We start from the raw sequence: 21,588 nt of genomic DNA, 5'->3' as shown, positions 1-21,588 counted from the left end.
AGCGCCTAGTCTGGCGGCGCTGCGATTGGTCCGAGGCTTTTCATTGTCCTAATAGAAGACGAGGTCCGATTGGCTGTCTTTTGTGAAACGTCACCGAAGTTTTCCGAGGCGCGTGGATACGAAAACATTTCAGTGCAGCATGCTGGAGCTGGTAGTAGTGTAGTGTGTTTGCCATAGTATTGAATTCACTACGTTGAGCACAGTGTACAGTAGGCAAGTTAAATGAATGAGACGACGCTTGTAGCCAGCGAGCGAAGCAGCTGTAAAATAACGTGCGATTGCGTTGCACGGGCCGTCCTCTCCCCTCCATCAAACACCTTGACAGTGGATTCTCTGCAATACACGTGAGCTTATTTGCAAATTATACCTGTTAAAATGCATAAGGAAAACATCGCGAATTCAAGTGCGCAAGGTATCAGAAGCGGCTGCTGGTTCCTTATCGCGTTTGATGTGGCATTTTAAAGGATCTGGCTCTGACTTTGAGAGGAAACAGGATGACAATTCAGCTAATGGTGTGACTTTTGATTGCTGTGTTTGTCTTTGATTTTAATTTCAATGCACTATTGAGAAAACGGAATCACGCATGGATATGGCACAGTGTTTATTTTAATTCTCTTGGACAAGTGGGCATAATAATCGTGTGTAGCAGGTACTCATTATGTGCCATAGCTGTGTTTACTTTTACTGCTGCAGACCCTATTAAGATCAGCAGAGACTATGCTATCACAAATGCATTAGATATGCGCACTAGACCTCTAGATATGTTCTTATTTTTATTCTCTCAGCACAATATGCTTATTTATTTATTTATATATTAATTGCCTATGTTCTATAGGCTTCATTTAGCTGATTGAATAATGATGGTGTGCCTCAGCCCAATTAAATCACAGACTTAGGGAGAGGAAAGGGCCACTCATTTAAAGCCAGTGTTACTAGATAAAGCAGTTTATGGTCAGAAAGAAGGCTATACAGGAAATTAAATTATTTATTAATGATGTGACAGTCTGAGGTGTTGCTATTGGTTATGGGTCTGTTGTTTTGCAATAATGTATTCAGACTTGCTAATTGCAGGTCCCATGGATCATTGCAGATGGCTTTTTATTCCCATCCCCAGACCCATTGTTGTGTTGTATGATATACTTTAAGAGACAGCACTGAAGAATCCATTAATTTTAATGCAACCAACTTTTGTCAGCCGTGTAATATAAACAGACCAGGGAAAGATATGCTCTTTCAGATGAATAGCAATACTGCTAATTATATGTTGTTCCACTGTATCTTTCTATCTGATAATTTAACACTGATTGATTGATACAACTTATCATATAAGGTTTTTCTAATTTTTGCACCCCTGCCTTTTAATTATGTGTCTGCTAGTAATCCAACAACAGTCAAACCCCACATTTAATTCAGCTGTTATTGAGTTGAATAATTTATCTTACTAGCTGTGTCAAAACGTGTCAGGAGGTCATATGATTGTGTCTGTCTGATCAATAACAGATATTGAAACATCTGGTCATGTAGGCATAAATTGTGCTGTGCACATTCATGCTATTCAAAGAACCCTAATGAGTTTCATGACCCTGTGACCTCGCTCTAGCGCCACCATCAGGTAAAGGTTAGAATTTATTCAATGAGTGTGTGTGTGTGTGTGTGTGTGTGCCTCCTGTTAGATTATATGCCTTTGTGTTATGTCCTGATTTGTAACTCACAGACATAAAACTTGTTATGTGGTGTGTATATGAGTAAAATGGAGTATAACTAAGTGTTACACCTGTTTCTAATAATAAATATTTTTATCCTTATGGAACTATTGTGCATAAAAATATGTTTCTGTTTTGATTCCTATCTCCAGTAGGTAAAATTTTGAGTTTTGTGACCTAGTCACCTGAGCTCTAGCGCCACCATTAGGAAAGACTTTTAGGGAAATGAGTGTCCTTTGTAGAAAATAGGCGTGACTGCTAAAATTTCAGGAAAATGATTTCAGACTGTGAAATGGGCCTTTCTCAGGATGACTTTCTTATTTTGCCCAAAGCATAGGTAATGTAATTATCTGTCATTAAAGGCTGGTCTGTGTGTTTAAATGTAGTAGTCAGGGTGTGGGTGCTAAAATAAGATAAATATAATAGAAAATGTCCATTTTCATTATGATTTTACAAAATGCAGTCACACACCCTCTGAAGATAATCTTGTAATCATATGTGCATAAGAAACAGTTAATTATTTCTATATACATTTGATAAGAAAATTAATATCTACAGTAATTAAAATGCCTCTGCTTAACAGCTTATAAAGAAACAAAGGAAAATGGCTGACACATAGTTTGTTCTTATCCTTGAATTAAGAATGGGAAGGGTGAACTGATTCCAAATGCCAATCACAAGCCAGACTCAGGCCACATGTCTGCCTGTGATGCTGCCTGTCTGTGTCTCATTTTGCACCAGGAGATGCCACGGCAGAAAGCTATAGCCTGCTCATGAGGCTTGGAGGCGGCCGGTTTATGCATTCTAATGAGCGCTCCCTGGGAAAAATATGCAAATTCATTTTGTCATCAAGAGGAAAATAGAGGACAGGAAAGCAGCAGATACAGGAGGGGCTTAAGGGAGGAGGGCACATGCAAGAGGCGGGATTGGGTGGAGGGAGATAATGTGTGTGTGCATGTTAGTGAATGTGTATGTGTGTGGGTAGGGGGATACAAGAGCAGGAGGTGTCAGAGCTGGGCTGTATTATAGAACCAGAGTGAGGGACATATGTAACCCCCATCCCTCCTCCCCAAACAACTCCACCCCTTTAATCATCCCAAAGCCACATATAGCAGTTGTACAAAAACAAATTAATAAATAATGTAAGGCTGCTATAGTCAGCTTTATAACAGACTGGATGAAGTAACAATTTCCAAAATGTAAAATAGAGGTTGGCCTAGGAGAAAATTAAATGGATAGTTGGATACATTTTTGTTTTTTTGTTTTGTTTTGTTTTTTAATGTCAGGTCTACCTTTTCTGATTTTAAGCCACCAATTTACATTCAAGCTATCATAGGGAATAGTAACTTGCAATAGGCAAAGCTGTTATTAAAGTGAAGTAAATTATCTAAAAAAGTTCCATATGAATCACTTCTACTATTAAAAATAATAATGTTAATAAAGTTGAAAATTAAGTAGGCTAATCTTGAAAATTGAACTTGTAGTCGATCCTGTGATTTTATTTTATTTTATTAGATTACTTTGAGCTGTTTATAGGCATATTTTACACTTTCAAAAAGATGCCACACAAAGTTACGTTCTCCTAGAATTATTTAAATACAGTATATTTCTGTCAAGTGATAATATTAATACCGCGAATAAATATTCAACATACACATACAGGCACGGATTGGTGCTGGTTTTACGGGCATTGCCATAAAAGCCTACCGCACAGCACTAACATGGAACAAAACTGGAGCTCAGCCTTGTGCAGTTCACCTGAACGACCGAGTGGGGTTCAGCGGAACCTTTGTCAGTCGGGGCGGGGGAAGACAAAGGCCGCTGCACCGCCGGCGGGTAACGGAAAGAGAACGTCGGCGGTACGAACGGACTTAACGATGCACATGGACTCACTCCGCAGCCCGGGACTAACATAACGTACACAGCAGCTCCATGTGGATGGATTTCACCGACCAGCTCTGCAGAAACACTGATAATATAACTTCAGCATCGGTACGTACAATATTTATTCACCAAAACAGTGAAAACGAGTCCGCAGCGGCTCTAGGCTATTGTGTTAGCATGCTAACGGCTAGGTGCCGGGGACTGGCAGTTTGGCGCATGTAGGCTTGTTAATAGATGTAGTTACACTCAAAATAAAACACTACTGCCTTAATACATTAACTGAATCCTGGAATATAAGCTTCATGCATTTCATTACTCATTTTTTGGTCTCAATAGGAATCAGCGTTGTGTGTGTGGTCGCCTCATTGTGTATTCATGAGTTGCCTTTAGCAACCATTGTCACAATAAAGTGTGATACGAATCCATTATGATTTTACTATCATAGGGACTTTTCAGTGCTGTTTCTATAAGTCATAGTTTCAGGGTTACCAAATAAACTCAGTTGATGACGATATTCTAAAAAATAAATAAGAAACCCTTCAATATGAAAATGGCACGTGGCTGATGAAAAACCAAGGTACCCTCTTAAATGAATGCAAACATCCGGTACAGGTAATATTGTCATTGCTGACTGGGAATAACATGCTCCCACGTGTTGCTGTGTTTTTCCTCAGCTCCTGCCGAGGTGCGCCAGGTTGCAGTGACATGGTGATATTTTTTGAATGGCACCTCACAGCTGTGGACCAGAAGAGAAGCGGTGGTTTGCCAATGACTGGTGAAGACACTAGTTTGGAGGCTTTGGCCTCACCACTGGCGGGGTATTTGGGAAAAGTCAGTAGAGCTCATGCTTTCCTCTCAACTCTTGTCACCTGCGCAAAGCTGAATTATAATTGAGAAATACTGTGAAAGTGCAGTATCAACCAAATTGACCAAAACAAACATGGAAATCTTTGATGGTAAAAGGCGAAAGTATCTGGGTAGACCAAAAATATTTGGAGACTCAAATCTTGTCATATTTCACATCAGAAAATGTTGAATTATCTGTTTTCCCTCAAATATTTTTTTTTCAAAGAAAATGGTGCTTAACCAGCCTTATTTGTTTATACCTAATATGTATTTTACATCTAATGCTCTAAAATTCCAATTCACATGTGCTGCGGTCTCACCGGTATGGATGAGTAGACATCTGAGGCCCCAGTTAAACGCATCGAAACATTTAATCTGACGGTTATGTTTTTACATTTGTATGCATCATTTCCATAAGGTAAATCAAGGTAAACCTTACTAATTTACTCATTTATGTGTACAAGTGAAGATGTGAAAATGAAATGAAAATGGGAGATGCAAGAGATGCCAAGAGTGAACTTGTTTAAAAAAAAAAAGTATGCAAGCTAAAATTGAACATGTAAGAAGTAATTTTATGTTTATGTGATTTTGGTTTTTAAAGGTTCAGGAAAGAGCAGCTTCACTGGAGCAATGTCCTTGGTGTACTTCAAAGGGCTTAACTTATGCTCTGCGCTCTTACCGCATCAACCTCCAGGAGTCAATTACCCTCTGCACAAACCCACAGGTAAGTCAAAATACTGCTGACAAACACACACACACTCAGCTGAACAGACATATTTCATGTCTTTTTTTTTTGCTAGTTGCCGTACTAATCCTCACATATCCATTTCCACACAGTGCCTCTTCCCTCTGGTCAGCCGGCCCTTGGAGGATGTTTTGGCTTGCTTGGTTCCTGCGGAGACCACGGTTGGGAACAAAAGAAAAATTTTGCTGCCGTTGGAAAAGGAGGAGCTGGATCATGCACCCAAACGTCTGCGATCAAGTGAACTTTGCAGACTTGGCACACAGAGTGTGACTGACACACCACTCATCAGCCAGACCCAGCTCTGTGCTGTAAACACTGTCGGCACAGGCCAACATGCAGCACCCAAGATAGATGCTGAAAAGACAAATGGAAACAGCGGGGATTCTGATTGTCCAGTGAAGGAGACAAAAGGATCTGACTTGCTTCCAGATGTTGATGTTGTCCTGGAGGAGGAACCAGACAGTGCTGCTGGAATAGAAGGTTCTGCTCCTCCTACATGCTCTGCCTCTCCTGGACAGAGCTCATCAGAAGCCTCGTTGACCACTGTTGGGGATGAGCCTGCACTATCTCCTTGCGCCGATGCAGTCGCTGCATCAGAGGCGGAGCTGAAGTGTCCTCCTGAGGTGCTGAACAGACAGCGCAATCTGGCCCCCAATCAGTCCAGCTTGACTAACACGGACATTTATTCAAATCAAATCAATACTCCTACGTGTCAGCTCAATGAGGAAACAGCGAGGGTGGAGCAGCAATCACCGACTGCAGACATCACCACATGTGAAGACTTAGTAGGCATTAAGTCAGAAAGTGAGGATATGTCGTCTTCCTCTGCCTTTACGGAGTCAGAGGGGCTCGTGTCTGTTCCGAGTCAGCTCTTCTGGAAGAACAGAGATAACCTGTGTTGGCTGGACTCGCTGCTCGCCGCTTTGGTAAAGTGTAAGAGCTTAAGAAGGAGTAAACCCACAGATGAGCCTCAGCGGTCATCTGTCTGGCAGCTGATGAGAAGATATGAAGACATCTGTGCTGCCGTACAAGCCCATCAGCAGACCGACAGAGGTACGTTGGTGATTTTCTTTCCATTTTGCTGGTATAGTTCTAGTTTCTAAAACCACATGAAACTTTAACTACTAATTTGACTTTAAGTGCCGAGCTGCCTACCTTTCTCACTCGCTGTTCCTCCAGTGGGATCTGGCCTTGCACTTATGTTTTTGTTTTGAGTTGCCAAGGTTTTTAAAAGGTGTCTCTGGATTTTCTTCTTCCATTTCATTTTCAATATAAAGCTGAACAGAGCTTTGTTTGTGCTGCTCAGAACATTGAATGAATAAAGCACATGAAAAGTATTGTATTTAGGGGCTGTCCTAAGCCATTATTTTTCTCCCGATTAATCTATCGACTTATTTCTTCGATTAATCAATTAGTCTAACGAATGATTTTTATACTAATCTAGCGGTTATTTTTTGTTTGGTGATTATTACTGGTAATTAAAAAAAACACTGTGGTACGCCATATCCATTTTCAGGGATGCAAACAGCGCGCCGAAAAGCGAAACTCGCTTTTTTCATGACCAATTAGGTGACTTGTGTGAATCGTTCAGATCCGAAGAGTTTTTGTTTTGAGGGGGGGGTCTCAGCGTCTCGGCTCGGGTCAGTAAAATGTTTTTCTAACAGGCTGACAGTGACAATCACGTGAGGCGAACTCATTCATGGTCTCTGATTATACTGATAACAGCCTACCTCCAATGTAGACGCGCGACATGCACGGTTCCCTACGTTGCTGTGTCAGGCAGGTGTTTCCACGGAGCTCTGCCCCGTTTCAGAGGTGAAGGAAGCCCTGAGTGGAAAGACGTCGCCTCCGCGATGTAGAATGTATTCAATTCAAAAAGTGAAACTAACACATTATATAGGCCTATATGTCCATTACACACTGAACGGGATGTTAAATCCCATGTCTTTATTTCTTCAGTTTATTTTAATAGTAATAATTATGACTAACATTCAGTGAAGACCTAAACATCTGTATCTCCAAAATTGAAATATTGCAAAGGATTTTATTTTTTTAAAGCATTTTTAATATAGAAATGTTGGCCTTCTGAAAACTGTCCATCTATATGCGCTCAATACTTGGTTGGGGTTGCACTACTGGAAATTGACCGCCAGACAATTCCTCTCTTTTTTGGTCCTGACCCGTTTGCATCCCTGCATTTTGCAAAGGCTGCAGATACGGATATAATCACATTTTCTTTTCATTCATGATCCTCACACACATTGGGCTGACATATTTTGCAGCAAAAAGTTACACAGGAGGACTGACAGTATGTGCAGCAGCCCCCATGAAGGAAGGTCAGACAATAAATGTAGCCTACACGGACATAGATGTGAATCACCTGTAACCACGGCGCTGAAAGAAAAAAAAAAAAAGAGGACGAGGACGTCGCTGCTCTCCAGCCTGTTCACCTGCAGCTCTCCTGCAGCTCCACAGAGGAGCTGTCAGAGGAGCTCTGCTGCTCCTTCATCCTGGTGTTTGGCTGCACTTTGTATAAAAACAGTTCTACATTGGACGATCTAACCTTCATATGAGCGCGATCAGCTGAGACAGCTCTGTCGGAGCGCACGTGTATTTAACGGCAAAAAAAAAAAAATTGGAGCGATAATTTTTTTTTTTTTTTTTTGCCATGCGCCTCAAGCATCTTAATCTTATCGGTTAACGGTTAATAATCGGTTAACGAGCGTCGGTTATCGGTCAGAAAAAAAATTCAAAATGTGCATCCCTAGTTGCCCCCCATGTTTCACCAGTGTTAAAAAAAAAATCAAAAACAAAAAACAGCCAATACTGTTGCACATGCGCAATTAGATAAAACATTTACTTGCACTGGGCAGTCTGGAGCTCCTTGTGTCGTCAACTCATGGGGGCGTGTCAACACGTACAGACTTTCACTCATGCCTTCAGTCATATTTTGCAGCAAAATGTTACACTGGAGGACTGACAGTATGTGCAAGTTATGCAGCGCAGTCCCCGTGACGGACATCTGCCTGTAAGCACGGTGACACTTAAAAAAAAAAAAAAGGATGTCGCTCCACTCTCTCTCCAGCCGATTCACCTGCAGCTGACTGAGCTGTCAGAGTAGCTCTGCTGTTCCTCTCTTTGTAGCCTGGTGTTTGGCTGCACTTTGTATACAAAGAGTTCAACATGTGAAGATCTAACCTCCATCTGAGCACTGTCAGCAGATGTGGAGCTGCACAGCTGGAGCAGCGGTGTGTTTTTAAAAAAGCACACACATTGTTGATCGTCTTCTCAATTGAGGCTCACGTTGCTGATCGGCACAAGTCTAGCCACACATTCAGTAGAGCATTATAATCTTATCAGTTAACGGTTATTGATTGGTCAACGTGTCTCCACTTCTGTTTGTTAACATAACGTCTACTGTGCGTGTTTGCATAATCAACGTTATGTTGTACGTGTTGACGTATTTATGTAATCGATTAGGTCGATTAATCGGAACAGCCCTAATTGTATTGTAACGGTGGCAGATGATTAAAAGGTACATACGTCTTAAGACTTGCGCAGATAGAACTAAATATTTGCTTGATCACAGAAAGTGAAGAAAAGTGAAGAAATCAAGGATAAGTTGTTTTTATTGAATAGCTGCAGATAGTTTCTGCGATTGTGCTCAACGGACCCCCTAAGTTTGATTATGTTTATGTTTGCATGAAATGAAAACGGCTCAAAATGTCATAACTCCAGAGCATTGTAAATGACCAGATCTAATTGTCAAAAAACTATATACAGGGGTGCAAACCCGTCACCTTTCGGCGAAATTCGCTGTTTTGGAACCCAAATGGGTCATTTGCGTGATTCGTGTAAATCCGCAATAAAAAAAAATTGAGAGGGGGGGGGTCGAGGCGAAGCGAGGCGAAGCGAGGCGAAGCGAGGCGAAGCGAGGCGAAGCAATGCACCTGTGTCTTTAAGACGCGTGCACCTTATCTGGATGAAAACAAGTGCAGCGCAGCGCTCCTCTTCTGTCCAGCAATACACACCTGAAGCTTCACTTTTCATAAGGCCTTGTCCACACGAGCCCGGGTATTCACGGTTTCAAAAATACCCGGGCTCGTGTGGACAAACGCGACTGCCACAGTTGTTAGATTTAAGGCAGAAGTAAGCGATCCGGTGGTTTTGGCTAACTTCTTGTCAGCCGATGGAGTTAGCAGTCCCCGCCCTCGTCCCTACGTCACCACATTCACGCGCATCCCATGGCTGCACACACAGAGAGGACCGCCCCTTTATGCCGTTCTCTCTCCTCATTGGATAAAGGTTGTAGGATACAAGGAAAGTTTTCTCCTCGGCTTACAGCAGAGCAGAGTGACTGACAGACCCGTGTTTCAGACCAAACACTCTATGTAAGTGATTGCTGTCGGAAGATATAACTATTTAAGACTTATATTAACACAAATATTCCGCTTACTTCTGCTTTAATCAATGAGACCACCATTAATCCCTCTGTTAAGGGTTTAACCAGCCAGCGGTAAACCCAGGGCTATGTCGCACTGTACAGCCCAGCTACATCAAGCCTGTGCTAAGAAACAATCTGCCCTGTAGCATGGGTGCTATGGGTAAACAAGCAGAAGCAGAGCAGTGTATCAGCTGGTCACTTGTGGAAACGTTTGTGAGCATGGCGAGTGAAAGAGTCGGAGCTAGAAGATGCGCCAGCAGCGTTGTGTAGTGCTGTATGGGGCCGCGTGTGTTATGATTGCGATCGCGACCAATTTAACGATTAGCGCGTTTAGCATTTATTAGCTCCAGCGCGACCTGAGCAGCTGCAGGAGGAGGAGGAGGTTGACTGACTGTGGCAGGACACCTCTGTTTCACTTTATGTTGCTGGTAAATAATGTGGTTGTAAAAGTAGGCTAGTAGGCTAAAGTTAAATTATTTTGTATGCACTAATTAAAGGGGCAGACATTTTAGCTTTTATATTTTATAAGATATCATTTTTGTAAGAACCACAATTAATAAATATCGGTTGTATATTTCAGTGAATATCTAATTGTTCTTAGCATTTGTTAGCTAACTTTCTTTGCCCAATAAATTAAAACATGTTGGAACTATCAATGTCTCACCTACTTTTAACCTCAGACTGTCACAATGATGTATCAGATGTCAGACTGCCTCATTCTTTCAGTTTTAACCTGAATATACAAGACATGATTGATTTTCCCAACGATCAAAGTATATGAAACCGAACCGAAAACCATGACCACAAAACCTGAACATCTTTTTAAATACATATTGCCGCTATGTTTTATGTAGCCTATGGCATTTTTAAGCTTCATGTGTGTTATTGGACAGAAAGAGCAGCGCTGCCTCGGAGCATAGCCTACGTACAGAAAACACATTTACATCAATAAATAAATGTTTCACAATTAACCTATCAGTCTGTATTAAATTTTAGTTAGTTAATTTAGTTTGAAGGCAAGGTTTGCAAGGTTCATCTGATGGACATCAAGGGACATATTCTCCAAGTTTTGCACAGCTTTTGCTCATGCTAAACATGCATAGGCTGAAGGCCCCCTTCACATGTTTCAAAGCCAAACACAGAGACAGATTGTGCAGGTTTAACAGGAGCAAAAGCTGTGCAAACCTGAGTAAATCTGGACCCTAGTCTCATGCTAAAATTGACTGTAAATTCAACTTTAAAGTTGTTGTTTTTTTTTAATTTCCCGGGGGAGCATGCCCCCAGACCCCCCTAGGGGGTCGGTATCTTGTCACCTTTTTTACCCCTGCTGAGTTTGCACCCCTGTATATAGGTTAGGGATGCACATTTTGAATTTTTTTTCTGACCGATAACCGAAGCTCGTTAACCGATTATTAACCGTTAACCGATAAGATTAAGATGCTTGCAGCGCACGACAAAAAATAAAAAGGTATCGCTCCAATTTTTATTTTTTTTTATTTTTTGGCTGTTAAATACACATGTGTGCTGCGACAGAGCAGCGCCACATCCACTCTGCTCTGTCTCAGCTGATCGCGCTCATGGAGGTTAGATCGTCCAATGTAGAACTGTTTTTATACAAAGTGCAGCCAAACACCAGGCTGAAGGAACAGCAGAGCTCCTCTGACAGCTCCTCTGTGGAGCTGCAGGTGAACAGGCTGGAGAGCAGCGACGTCCTCGTGTACTTTTTTTTTTTTTTTTTTTTTCTCAGCGCCGTAGTTGCAGGTGATTCACATCTATGTCCGTGTAGGCTACATTTATTGTCTGACCTTCCTTCATGGGGGCTGCTGCACATACTGTCAGTCCTCCTGTGTAACTTTTTGCTGCGAAATATGACTGAAGGCACATGAACTCTGCACGTGTCGACAAGCCCCCATTACCCCTTTCCCACTGGCCAAAAAACCCGTTTAAACCCGCTAACAATCGGCTTTTGGTGGCAGTGGGAAAGGCGCACTGAGCCGCGTCGACGCGGGTCAAACGACTCGGCAAGCGACGCGGGTTAAAATCGCCTTTAATCGGCTCGGCTCTGCTCGGCTTGCAGTGGGAACGCCAGACCCGCGTCAACCCGCTAATTTATGTGACGACGTTGAGCGTTACGTGACGGCACGTCATCGCGCCGGTCGTGTCTCATATCACGTACCAAAACAAAGCTCTGCTCCGCTCTGCTCTCATCCGAGACTGGGATCAAAAGATCAAAGAACACTGACCAAAAACGATTGAAAAAAAAGAAAAGAAACGACAGTGTGTTTAACTGACGTGTTGTGCCGCGGACAAACCGTCATATGGCCGCGACAGACTCGCTGTCCTCCGCGGTCCTGGTGCTCCGCAGGTCGGCCAGACCGCGGATGAGAGCGAGGCAACGTGGTTGCTCTGTCTGATCCCCCCCCGCGGGGGGTCAGACTCGGCTTATTTTGGTCAATGGGAAAGGGGCCAAATGCCGACCCGCGTTTAAAAAACCTGCGTCGACCTGCTAATTTTTGTGGGAAAACGGCTCATGAGTTGATGACATAAGGACCTAATAATAATTTTAAAAAATAACCGATAGCATTAATCGGTCAAAGTTCTTGTTATCGGTTAACGGTTAAACGGTTAATCATGTGCATCCCTAATATAGGTGAATATCTTCTTTGTTTTTCTAATATATGTCTTAAGGTTTAGTGACTCATCTGTCATTGCTTCTTTCTAGATGGCGTGGTGATGGTGCCAAACCATGTGCTGAAAAAGGCCAATGCAGACCTACAGGCTCTGAGGATGTCGGCCTTCAAACTATTGCAACCCAAACTGCAATGCACACTGGGTAAGATCACTCACTGGGGACCCATCGTGCAGCAGCCACACTAAAATCAGTTCAGTATGAGAAATCTCATACATCTCAAGACTTACTGAAACGTGTACATTATAGTAGCAGGTTTCCACATTGATTAGCCTGCAGAGGCCGTGCATGTTTCAGTGCTGCTAAGGATTCAGTGTTGTGACCATATCCAAATGTCGGTAGCAGACGATGATGGTGCTGCTCGGCAATGAATTCAAAATCAATTTAGGAATCCATCCCGTGTGGATTATGTGTCATAGGGAGGTATATTTGTAGTGTGCACTTGTTCTGTTCAAGACGTATTTTCAACGTGATGAGAAAGGCTAGAGGAGGAATCTGGTTGAGTTGTTGAACGCTACACGATCACTATTGTTTTCTCACCCATCTCTCAGCCTGGTATAGAAGAGAGTGCCTAAAGAGCCATCATTTCACAGTTGCTATTTTCCTCCTACATCACACTACACCGACTGAACAACAAAAATGGTAATATTGGAATCAGCCTTTGGCCCATTGAAGTTCATCTTTTCAGTCAGTTTCATGAATTTATACCTCCCCCTCAGGGTGGGAGAAGCAAGAACAGCCTGTCCCAGACAGCGGGAGAAAAGTTGATTGATATAAAGAAGTTACTAAATATAAAGACAGAATATTTATTTGGTTGAAGTCACTAGCGCTGAGAGGAAATCGGCGTCAGATCTGCAACAACACGCAAGCTTATATGAGCAAGAGAGGGATGTCTGAGTGAATGCTATTCAAACTTTACAACACAATGCTTCCCTGGCCCCTCAAGCCCTCTCTTCATGAATATTAGATTTCATATACCCTAATGCTGCTCTTTTTGCCAAAGAAATTACAGTGACAAAAACAAACACATAAAGAAGTGGTCTGACTTGTTCTGGCAAGTTTCCACTGTAAAATGCCATCACATGGCTTATACAGAGTGTGAGAGGCTCCCGTGTGAGAACGTCGAACATCTAAAGCACCCAATTACCTGAGCTGCTTTTGTGGTGTTTTTCCTTCATGCTTTATATATTTGGCAGCTCACGTGCAAACCACAAAGCTTCACTGACTCACGGAGCCCTGTTTAGTATCCAAGAGTTAATCTTGACTTTTCAAAGTAACCATTCTCACCTGATGAAACCCAAAGGTGGCAGGTCTGGACCTGCTAGACCCGGGTTTGCTCAGCTTGTTACAGTCAGATCTTTATGTTGTATGAAAGTGGGAGAACTTGCTTTGATGTTGTTACTTTGTCATTCTGAAAGTGAGTGCACCGAGAGCCGGGTAGCATGTTGCTGCTGGAGAAGCAGGTCGGCAAAGCTCATTGGTTTATTCTTATCACATGACATGTGAGTCGCTTCAAGCGCGTCTACATTGAAAGTGATGGTTTTGGGGCGCGCAATAAAAGCTACATCTGAACTGCCCTGTACAACACAAGGTACGACGGGAGTCATGAATATAATAAACAAAGATCAGACCACAAGTACGCTTTGATTCTTCTATGCTATGATTGGTCAGTGCATTTGTAGGCAAGTTAAAATGATATCACCGCCTGCTGGTCTCGCATGCAATGTACAGTGTTTTTTTTTTTTTTTGCATTTACATGTGGACAGATTTTTTTTAAACGTGCTGGTGTGGATGTGATTTTTTTTTTTTTTAAGCTAGGGTTGGAGATCCTATTCTGGAGCATTTTTTTAATAAAATTGTTTGAAATCCTCTTCACACTCCAATTGCAACCTATTAATTAAATGCTTTTTCACAAAAATGAAAAAAGTCAGTCACCTGTGGGACGGACAGTCCTGTAAAAACAGCATCCAATCTTCAGGAATGCAACGTTAAAGTCGATTGGATTGTGATGTGTCAATCAAGCTGCCATCTCTGTCCCTCTCTCCCTCCTCTGCTCGTACCGCTCTTTGTGCACTAATCACGTGCACGATCAGAGTTTTCAACAAGTTACAGTGCAGAAAAGACAACGGCAGTGATGCAATGTACCACACTGAAGTCTGGTATTTGGTGATGTAGCTCCAAGCTTTATGCTGGGTGGTTTATTATGATGTCAGGTGTTTTCTTTCATGTGAATCAGCCACAAGAAAAAGCTGGTTGACAGTTAGTGATGCTGTGCAGTGTGCAGTGCCACAGTATTGCTCACATTGGGATTACATAGGGTCGCGAGAGCGACACCTTCGCGGCTTCACCTTGATGTGAACCCAACGCTGAACAAGTGCTGCGTGTTACTGAGCTCTGGAGGCTTCAGAGAGAGGTCTGAGGAAAGGGGCTGGGACTTTTGACTTGTGTATTTTCAAAATGTGGCCTGTTAGAACCGTTGTTCAGGATCCTTTAAACTCTGTTTGCAAAGGTTCAGCGGTACGTGTGGACTAGGCCTTAGATCCTGTCTAACCAGTGCTGATGCTCTGTCTGCTGCATGTCGTCCTCAGGTAAGAGGGAAACTCCGGTGTTTGCCATACCCCTTCTGCTCAAGATGGACTCTTGGGTGGAGCCTCTCTTCCAGTCCACCTTTCACTGGGACTTCAAGTGCAGCGAATGCAAAACAGTTTCCAAAGAAAGGTAGGTGATCACCACATCAGAAATTAGAATGATTCTCTATGGGGTTTTTTTGTTTTGTTTTATTCCTCCTTTATGATACTGGTCTAAACTGTATGAATCCTGAATCTACTTCATGCTGTACTTTACAGGACTGTGAAAACTCTTCCAACCTTCACCAATATTCTGCCTGATTGGCGCCCACTCAACGCAGTTCATTCAGCCCCATGCAATGTGTGCTGCAAGAAGAACCAGAGGAGGACTATGGTGCCGGAGAGGTGAGAGCTACGTTTTACATATTTATTTATTTAATGTCTGTCTATATACACAACTGTATAGCTGGTAAAGTAGGAAGTCTGTGTTGTAATGGCATCAATTAAATTAGTTTTTAATCAGCACCATTGACCAAATAATTATACTCACAATATTATTATGATGTTTGGCATCTTTGGGTAAATTACACTTGCATTTAATAATTTTTGCAATGACAAGAAATTAAACCAACCATAACAGCAAAGAAAGATTAAAATGAGTCTTTGTTCAAACTATTTTTCATTTGGTAAACGTAAAGAGCAGACGATACAAACGGACCAATAGTTGGACAACAGGGCTGGATGTATCCTGCTTTGGGGTTTTTGAGGCAGCCAGTGACAGAGGAAACATTGCACAGATAGAAAATGTGGGGAAAGTGACTTCCAATAAACAACAACAAACCCTGGATGCAAATATGAAGCAGTCAGCCGGGAAAGCGAAAACTGGGAAGAGGCTGGCTCCTCCAGCAGGACTGTGAACCAAAGCAAACCTGAAAATCCACCATGGACTTCTTGAAGAAACACAGGCTGAAGCTGTTGGAACGGCTCATGACCTGAGCATGATTAAAAATCCATGAGTAGATCCTGAACGTGTGTGTGCACAAAACAGCCTATAAATATCTAAGACGTTAAAGTGATCTGCAGGAAGAGTGGGTGAAACCTCCTAACAATAGAACAATAGAGAGCTGGCTGCAGAAAGTTTGTAACATGTGATATCTGCCAAAGTGTGTGGGTGGGGCTGGGGCTGGGGGTGGGGGGTCACTCAGCATCAGTGGGGTGGCCAGACGTTTGCACAGGCCACAGATAATATTTAGTTATAGGAAACACAACATTAACATTTGCATGAAATGTATAGATGTTTGTGATCTTTTTTGCTTCTTTTCACATCACATCAACAAAAATGTCAAATTGTTGCCCAAACTTTAGCCTGCAGCTGTTCTCTTTAGACATGATTAGCCTACACTGTGGCCGTTGAAGCACATGTTGATTACAAGCTGTTATTGATTACTGCCAACAAAGGGTGTCATTTTAACACAGAGTATCAGCCATTAAATAATGAATGACTCTATAGCTGCAGAAGATCTTGCTCGTGTCCGTCCATTGTCTCCAGATTATCCACACCAGACTCAGTTGTATTGTTTGAACAAAACAAAACATTTATTTCCAAGTCCCATCGTTAATGTGCAGATCAGCAGGGCCCACCATGCATCACAGTGCAACAAAGACACAATAAAGAAACCTCCATGGCTCCAGAGTGACACCACACACTAACTAATTAACTTAAATTGTTGCTGTTTGGTGAATGTAGTCACTAATTATTAATGAGTCAGAGAGTCATTGCAATTTAATTATTTTCTAATCTGTTGAAAAATAATAGATTAATCAATGTGAATATTGACAAGTAAGTGTTACATGCAGTTATCTTATAAATTATATATTCTACTAATTTCAATTCAGTTTTCAATTTACATTTTTATTTATAAAGTGCATTTCATGCACAAAGCAAACTTGATGTGCTTTACAATAGTTAGAACAATTATAATATAATGCAATAATAGTGCAAACAACAAAGAAGTGCAGAGCTTTTAAAATAAAAACAAAACTAAACTAAGAACATATTACATGTGCATTAGCTGCAGGTTTAATTAGAGAAACTCTGACCTGGTCTTCACCTGTGCATCTGTTTAACCAGAGTTCACTTTGTGTTCTGTTTAGCGTGCCTCCAGTGTTTGTGCTACACTTTGTCGAGGGGCTTCCTGACAGTGACGTCAGACTCTTCACCTTCAGCTTCCAAGGGAAACGCTATTCGGTCACCACGGTGATACAATACAACCATCGACTAAAGCACTTTGTCACCTGGCTCTGTAATCCTGATGGTAAGTATTCTGAAAGTTTTGGATTTCATCTGATCTTCTGTCACCAACATGTGAACAGTATCTAAATACCAATACTACTGACTCTGCTGAAATGTAGGTCAGGTAATGGGCTTACAGTGGGAGCCTGGTTTGCATGCAACAGCAATTCTAAATATGTTTAATGAATGACTCTGCCATATTTAGTCCTCAGAGGATGTCATCTATTACAGATTGTCTCCACGGATAACTCAAGTCAAGTGACACTGAACTTTCTCTGAGCTGCTTTTGCTCTTGGTGTGAAACCACAGACACTAAAGCTCATAGTTAAGTCACATGAAGCTTCATATTTTTATTTCTCCGAGTTGTAGTTTGCCAACAGCACATTCTGCTGGACAGTTAATGTAATGTTGAACTCTAGGAGGGTCCAGCTGTGTAGGGCTTGTTTTCTTTCATTAATATAGAAATGATTTATGCGTCCGATTACTCCGTCTGTATTGGACCCACATGATTAACCTGCACTTTGTACGTATCAGTGTTTCCCTGTATGTGTCATGTCAAAAATCTCCTGAGAAAGGGATGATTGGTCTCAGTGAAATTACGTCTTGCTTAATTGACAGATTATTAACATGTTCTTTGGTCAGAAAATGTTGCCATTGTCAAGAGGCTCAGGATGTAGTCATAACCAGGGGTGGGCACCAAAGCCTGTGTAAATGGGCTGCAGGACTATATTTATGCAAGACTTGAGTAATAATATCAGTATTGAGTTCATAGGCTCTACTTTTATCAGTTCTGCTCTCTGTCTTTGGGAAATTGAGAAAATGGATAAACTTAAGCCTGGCTTTCTCAGTTGAGCTTGGCTTTGTTTATCAACCCCTCGTGTGTTGTGTTGTCGTTGTTGCTATTTACATGATCTAATGTAGGGGGTAGCAGCACACAGCAGTAGAAACATAAATGCTAAACCTACTGTTCCATGTTGTGCACTTGTTCCTCACAGGTTCGTGGCTGGAGTATGACGACTTGAAACATCCAAACTGTGCGACCCATCAGAAACTCCCGGTCCCTGCTCAGGAGATGCACATCGTCTTCTGGGAAGCGGAGGAGGATGAGGAGCCTCGTGTGTGTTCTCCCACCAGCACGTTCTCCGACTCCGCCCCGTCCATAAACAAATCCAACCAGAGTCTCTGCGGCAGAGACTCGGCAGCAGACGAACCGTCGGATCTCTCTCCGGATCAGTCTCTCCTCGTGTCTCACAACGACACCGACATCGTCTGCGCGCTCTCCGTACCCGAGGAAACGACCCTCACGGCCGGCTTCGACACATCCATCGGCTCCACCACGCTGCTCGACGCCTTCGAGGGGCTCAGCCACAACGACATCGTCACACTCACGCTGGTGGAGATAAAACCGGATTCGGAACCGGAGCCTGTGATTGACAACAAACAAACTCAGGATTCGATTGTTCCCGGTGAATCTGAGATACCAGATAGCTCCTCCACCATGTTCAGCAGCGAGGTGGGTCACGGCCCCGATACCGAGCCCCCAGCTGCCCCCATCGAGCCTGAATCTGGAGACGACTTGTCTAGTGATCCATCATTCGTGCCCAGTGCCAGGAGAGGACGAGGGAAAGGGAGGGGGAGGGGGAGAGGAGCAGGGAGAGGAAGTGGAGCTGCTCGAGGCAAAACTGTTGGTGGAACCCGAGGTAAAAGATCAGCCTCGTCAAAAGCGGCTCCAGAAACTCCACCACCCGAGTCCTCCGTCACATCTGAAGTCACCAACACCAGCCCAGTGGCTGCTGCTCCTCCACCCGTTGAGACCACAGAGAAAGTCAGCACCTCCCCCGACCCCCCCAGTCAGAGCAGCGCCCGCCCGGCGCCGACGCTGGACCAGAACGCCCGCTGGTCCTTCCTGCTCAGCAAACACCCGCTGACCCAGATTCACAAGTCCATCGCAAAACCCGCTGCCACCCACACGCCGCCGCCCGCCCCGGTCACACGGGCCAAACCCGTCCGCTCCACCCACTCCACTCCCAACCCGGTGAGGAAGCAGCAACCCCCCGCAGCGCCGATCCCCACGCCACAGCTCAGGATGGAGGGGAGCAACGGCCTCCCCATGAAAGAGGCGGAAATGTACCACGCGTTCGGCTCCAAGATCTCAACCGCACCGAGCCCTCTCCCGTCGCCCATCGCCCCTCACCACCAAAGATCCCCGACAAACACAGCGGTGGTGTCTACGCTCTGCTCTCAGAAGGTGAAGGGGATCACCGAGATCTCCTCCTTCAAGAAACAGAGCAGCCACTCCAAAGCTCTGTCCGGCCTCAGTGAGACCGAAGCCCTCAGGTTGAAGCTGATAAAGAAACTGAAAGCAAAGAAGAAGAAGCTCGCCAAGCTGAATCAGCTGTTGGGCCAGCAGGGGGGGGGCAGCCTCCGACCGGACAGCACCGCCCTGGGCTCCCCCAACACGGTCACCTCCAGCACCTACGGCGGCTCCACCTGCGACGACTTCCTCTCAGACCTGCTCTCGCCGGCGACAACGGCCAGCAACCTGTCGCCCGACAGCACCGGCTTCCTGGAGATGCTCGCCAGCGCACAGGACGGAGCGCAGCAGCCGGAGGGCGGGGTCAATCCCCTCGGCACGGAGTCACAGGCGAGCGGGACGCACACGGAAAACTTCCTGGAGGAGTTCCTCTCGCAGGCTTCGGCTCAGAGGCCGACGGAGATGGAGACGGAGGCGCTCAGTGCACTTGAATTTTTCATTTAAGCCGCAGGGGGGCCGGGTGTTGTCTGCAGGCTGCAAGCACAGATAACATTAAGTTACTGTTGGGAGGAAATTATGCAACATTTAACAATCAAACAAACCTCATATGTCAGTAGGGATGAGTTCTGATGGCAGGTTTCACTCAGGGTCTGGATCCAGTTTGGTTAAATAGAAACGTTTAAGATGCCTTATTCCTTCAAGAAGTGTGTTATTTAAGCCAGCATCTTTATCCTCTCATTGACACTAAAGCTTACACGTGTTAACTGGAGTAAACAGAACTGGCTTTTCACAGTTAGACGAGTGTAGAATTTTATATTTGTTATGAAATGATTTGTTTAAATATTGATCATGTTCAAGGACTTGTGCTGTTTTTTGAAATAGATAAGTGGTGCGCCATCCACTGACTCACCTGTTATCAGTCTGTATTTAATTGATATACACTGACTGAAGTAGAATTGATAGAATTGACTATTTCTTCTCTTGAGCTTCTACAGCTCTGCAGCTGAGTGAAATAAAAACTGCATTTTTAACAGATGTGACCACTCCACATTAAACTACCTGAATAGATCCTTTAGGGATTTGGAACTGGATTCAGATTTTGAAAACATGCTATTGAACTTCATCCCTATCGATCAGTCAGACACGTCAGTTTGTCAATGAGCTATGATGTTTGCAGGTTCAAGTAGTAGTTCCTTAGTGTATTTATGTTGTTGTTAATTTAGATAACTTCATGAAGTTTGTATGTATGCCAACAATGTTGGCGAGTGTATGATCACTTTAGGATAAAATATGTAAATGACATCTTTAAAGGTTTGGCACTTTGTTGTTTATATATACTGTATGTATGTGGCTCATATGTTCACAGCAGAAGCTGTTGGTTTCGTCTGTTGACAAAGTACTTGAAGATTTTCTTAAAAGATATCATTTAATAAATGATTTAGATGACTGTTTGCAAATTGTGAGAATTATTCTTTTGAAGCTCACCTTAAAGCAGAAGTAAGCGATCCGGTCGTTTTGACTAACTTCCTGTCAGCCGATGGAGTTAACAGCCCTCGTCCCTACGTCACCACATTCACGCGCATCCCTTGGCTGCACACAGAGTCAGAGACAGAGAGTCGACTAATCGCCATAAGTTTTTTTACTGTGCCGCCAAGTGTAATTGTATTTTATATATTTAACCTTTATGTATCCAGGAAAAAGATCAGATATATTTACAACAGAATAACAATTACTGTAATTGCAATCGCCAACACAATTCTAGCAGAGAAACACCAAAGCTTCAAAACAATGAAATAAAATATCAAAGCTGTACTACACACAGCTAGGTGTCACAGGTGCAGCTGGTGACTAAAAACTCTGGTAGTTTTTTATAAAATCAGACAAATGGGATGAGAGATGAGCCCATCCTCAACCTGACCTGCAGGTCATTCCAGGACCACGACCCAGAGCAGGACGGGGTCTGTCCGCACAAGAGGAACCTTAAACCACTGGTTCTGAGACTGTGTGTGTTAGAGAACTTGGAGCAGATGTAAAGAGGCATCTTAAAATAACCTTTTTATATTGAAATATACCAAAGCTGCAACCTGCAAATATCTACTAGAGAAAATCCAGATAGTGTGTGTAAAGTGTAACAGTGAGCCTGCTGGAGCAGCACGGTAAAAA

At 43.3% G+C, this 21,588-nt stretch overlaps 1 protein-coding gene across 1 annotated transcript; it reads left to right on the top strand.

Moving 5' to 3' along the window:
- The first annotated feature begins 3,541 nt into the window (after window positions 1–3,541).
- uspl1 (ubiquitin specific peptidase like 1) lies at window positions 3,542–20,840 on the top strand. The gene is made up of 9 exons (XM_083987475.1): window positions 3,542–3,695; window positions 4,262–4,418; window positions 5,035–5,157; window positions 5,271–6,231; window positions 12,345–12,455; window positions 14,900–15,029; window positions 15,158–15,283; window positions 17,033–17,193; window positions 18,167–20,840. The coding sequence occupies exons 2-9, from the start codon at window positions 4,293–4,295 to the stop codon at window positions 19,927–19,929; spliced, it is 3,501 nt and encodes a 1,166-aa protein (XP_083843601.1). The 5' UTR covers window positions 3,542–3,695; window positions 4,262–4,292; the 3' UTR covers window positions 19,930–20,840.
- Window positions 20,841–21,588: the final 748 nt, after the last annotated feature.

Source organism: Trachurus trachurus (assembly GCF_905171665.1).
Source record: "Trachurus trachurus genome assembly, chromosome: 14".
Lineage (NCBI taxonomy): Eukaryota > Metazoa > Chordata > Actinopteri > Carangiformes > Carangidae > Trachurus > Trachurus trachurus.
The sequence above is the reverse complement of the archived record's forward strand: the minus strand, read 5'-3'. Positions and strand labels throughout refer to the sequence as shown.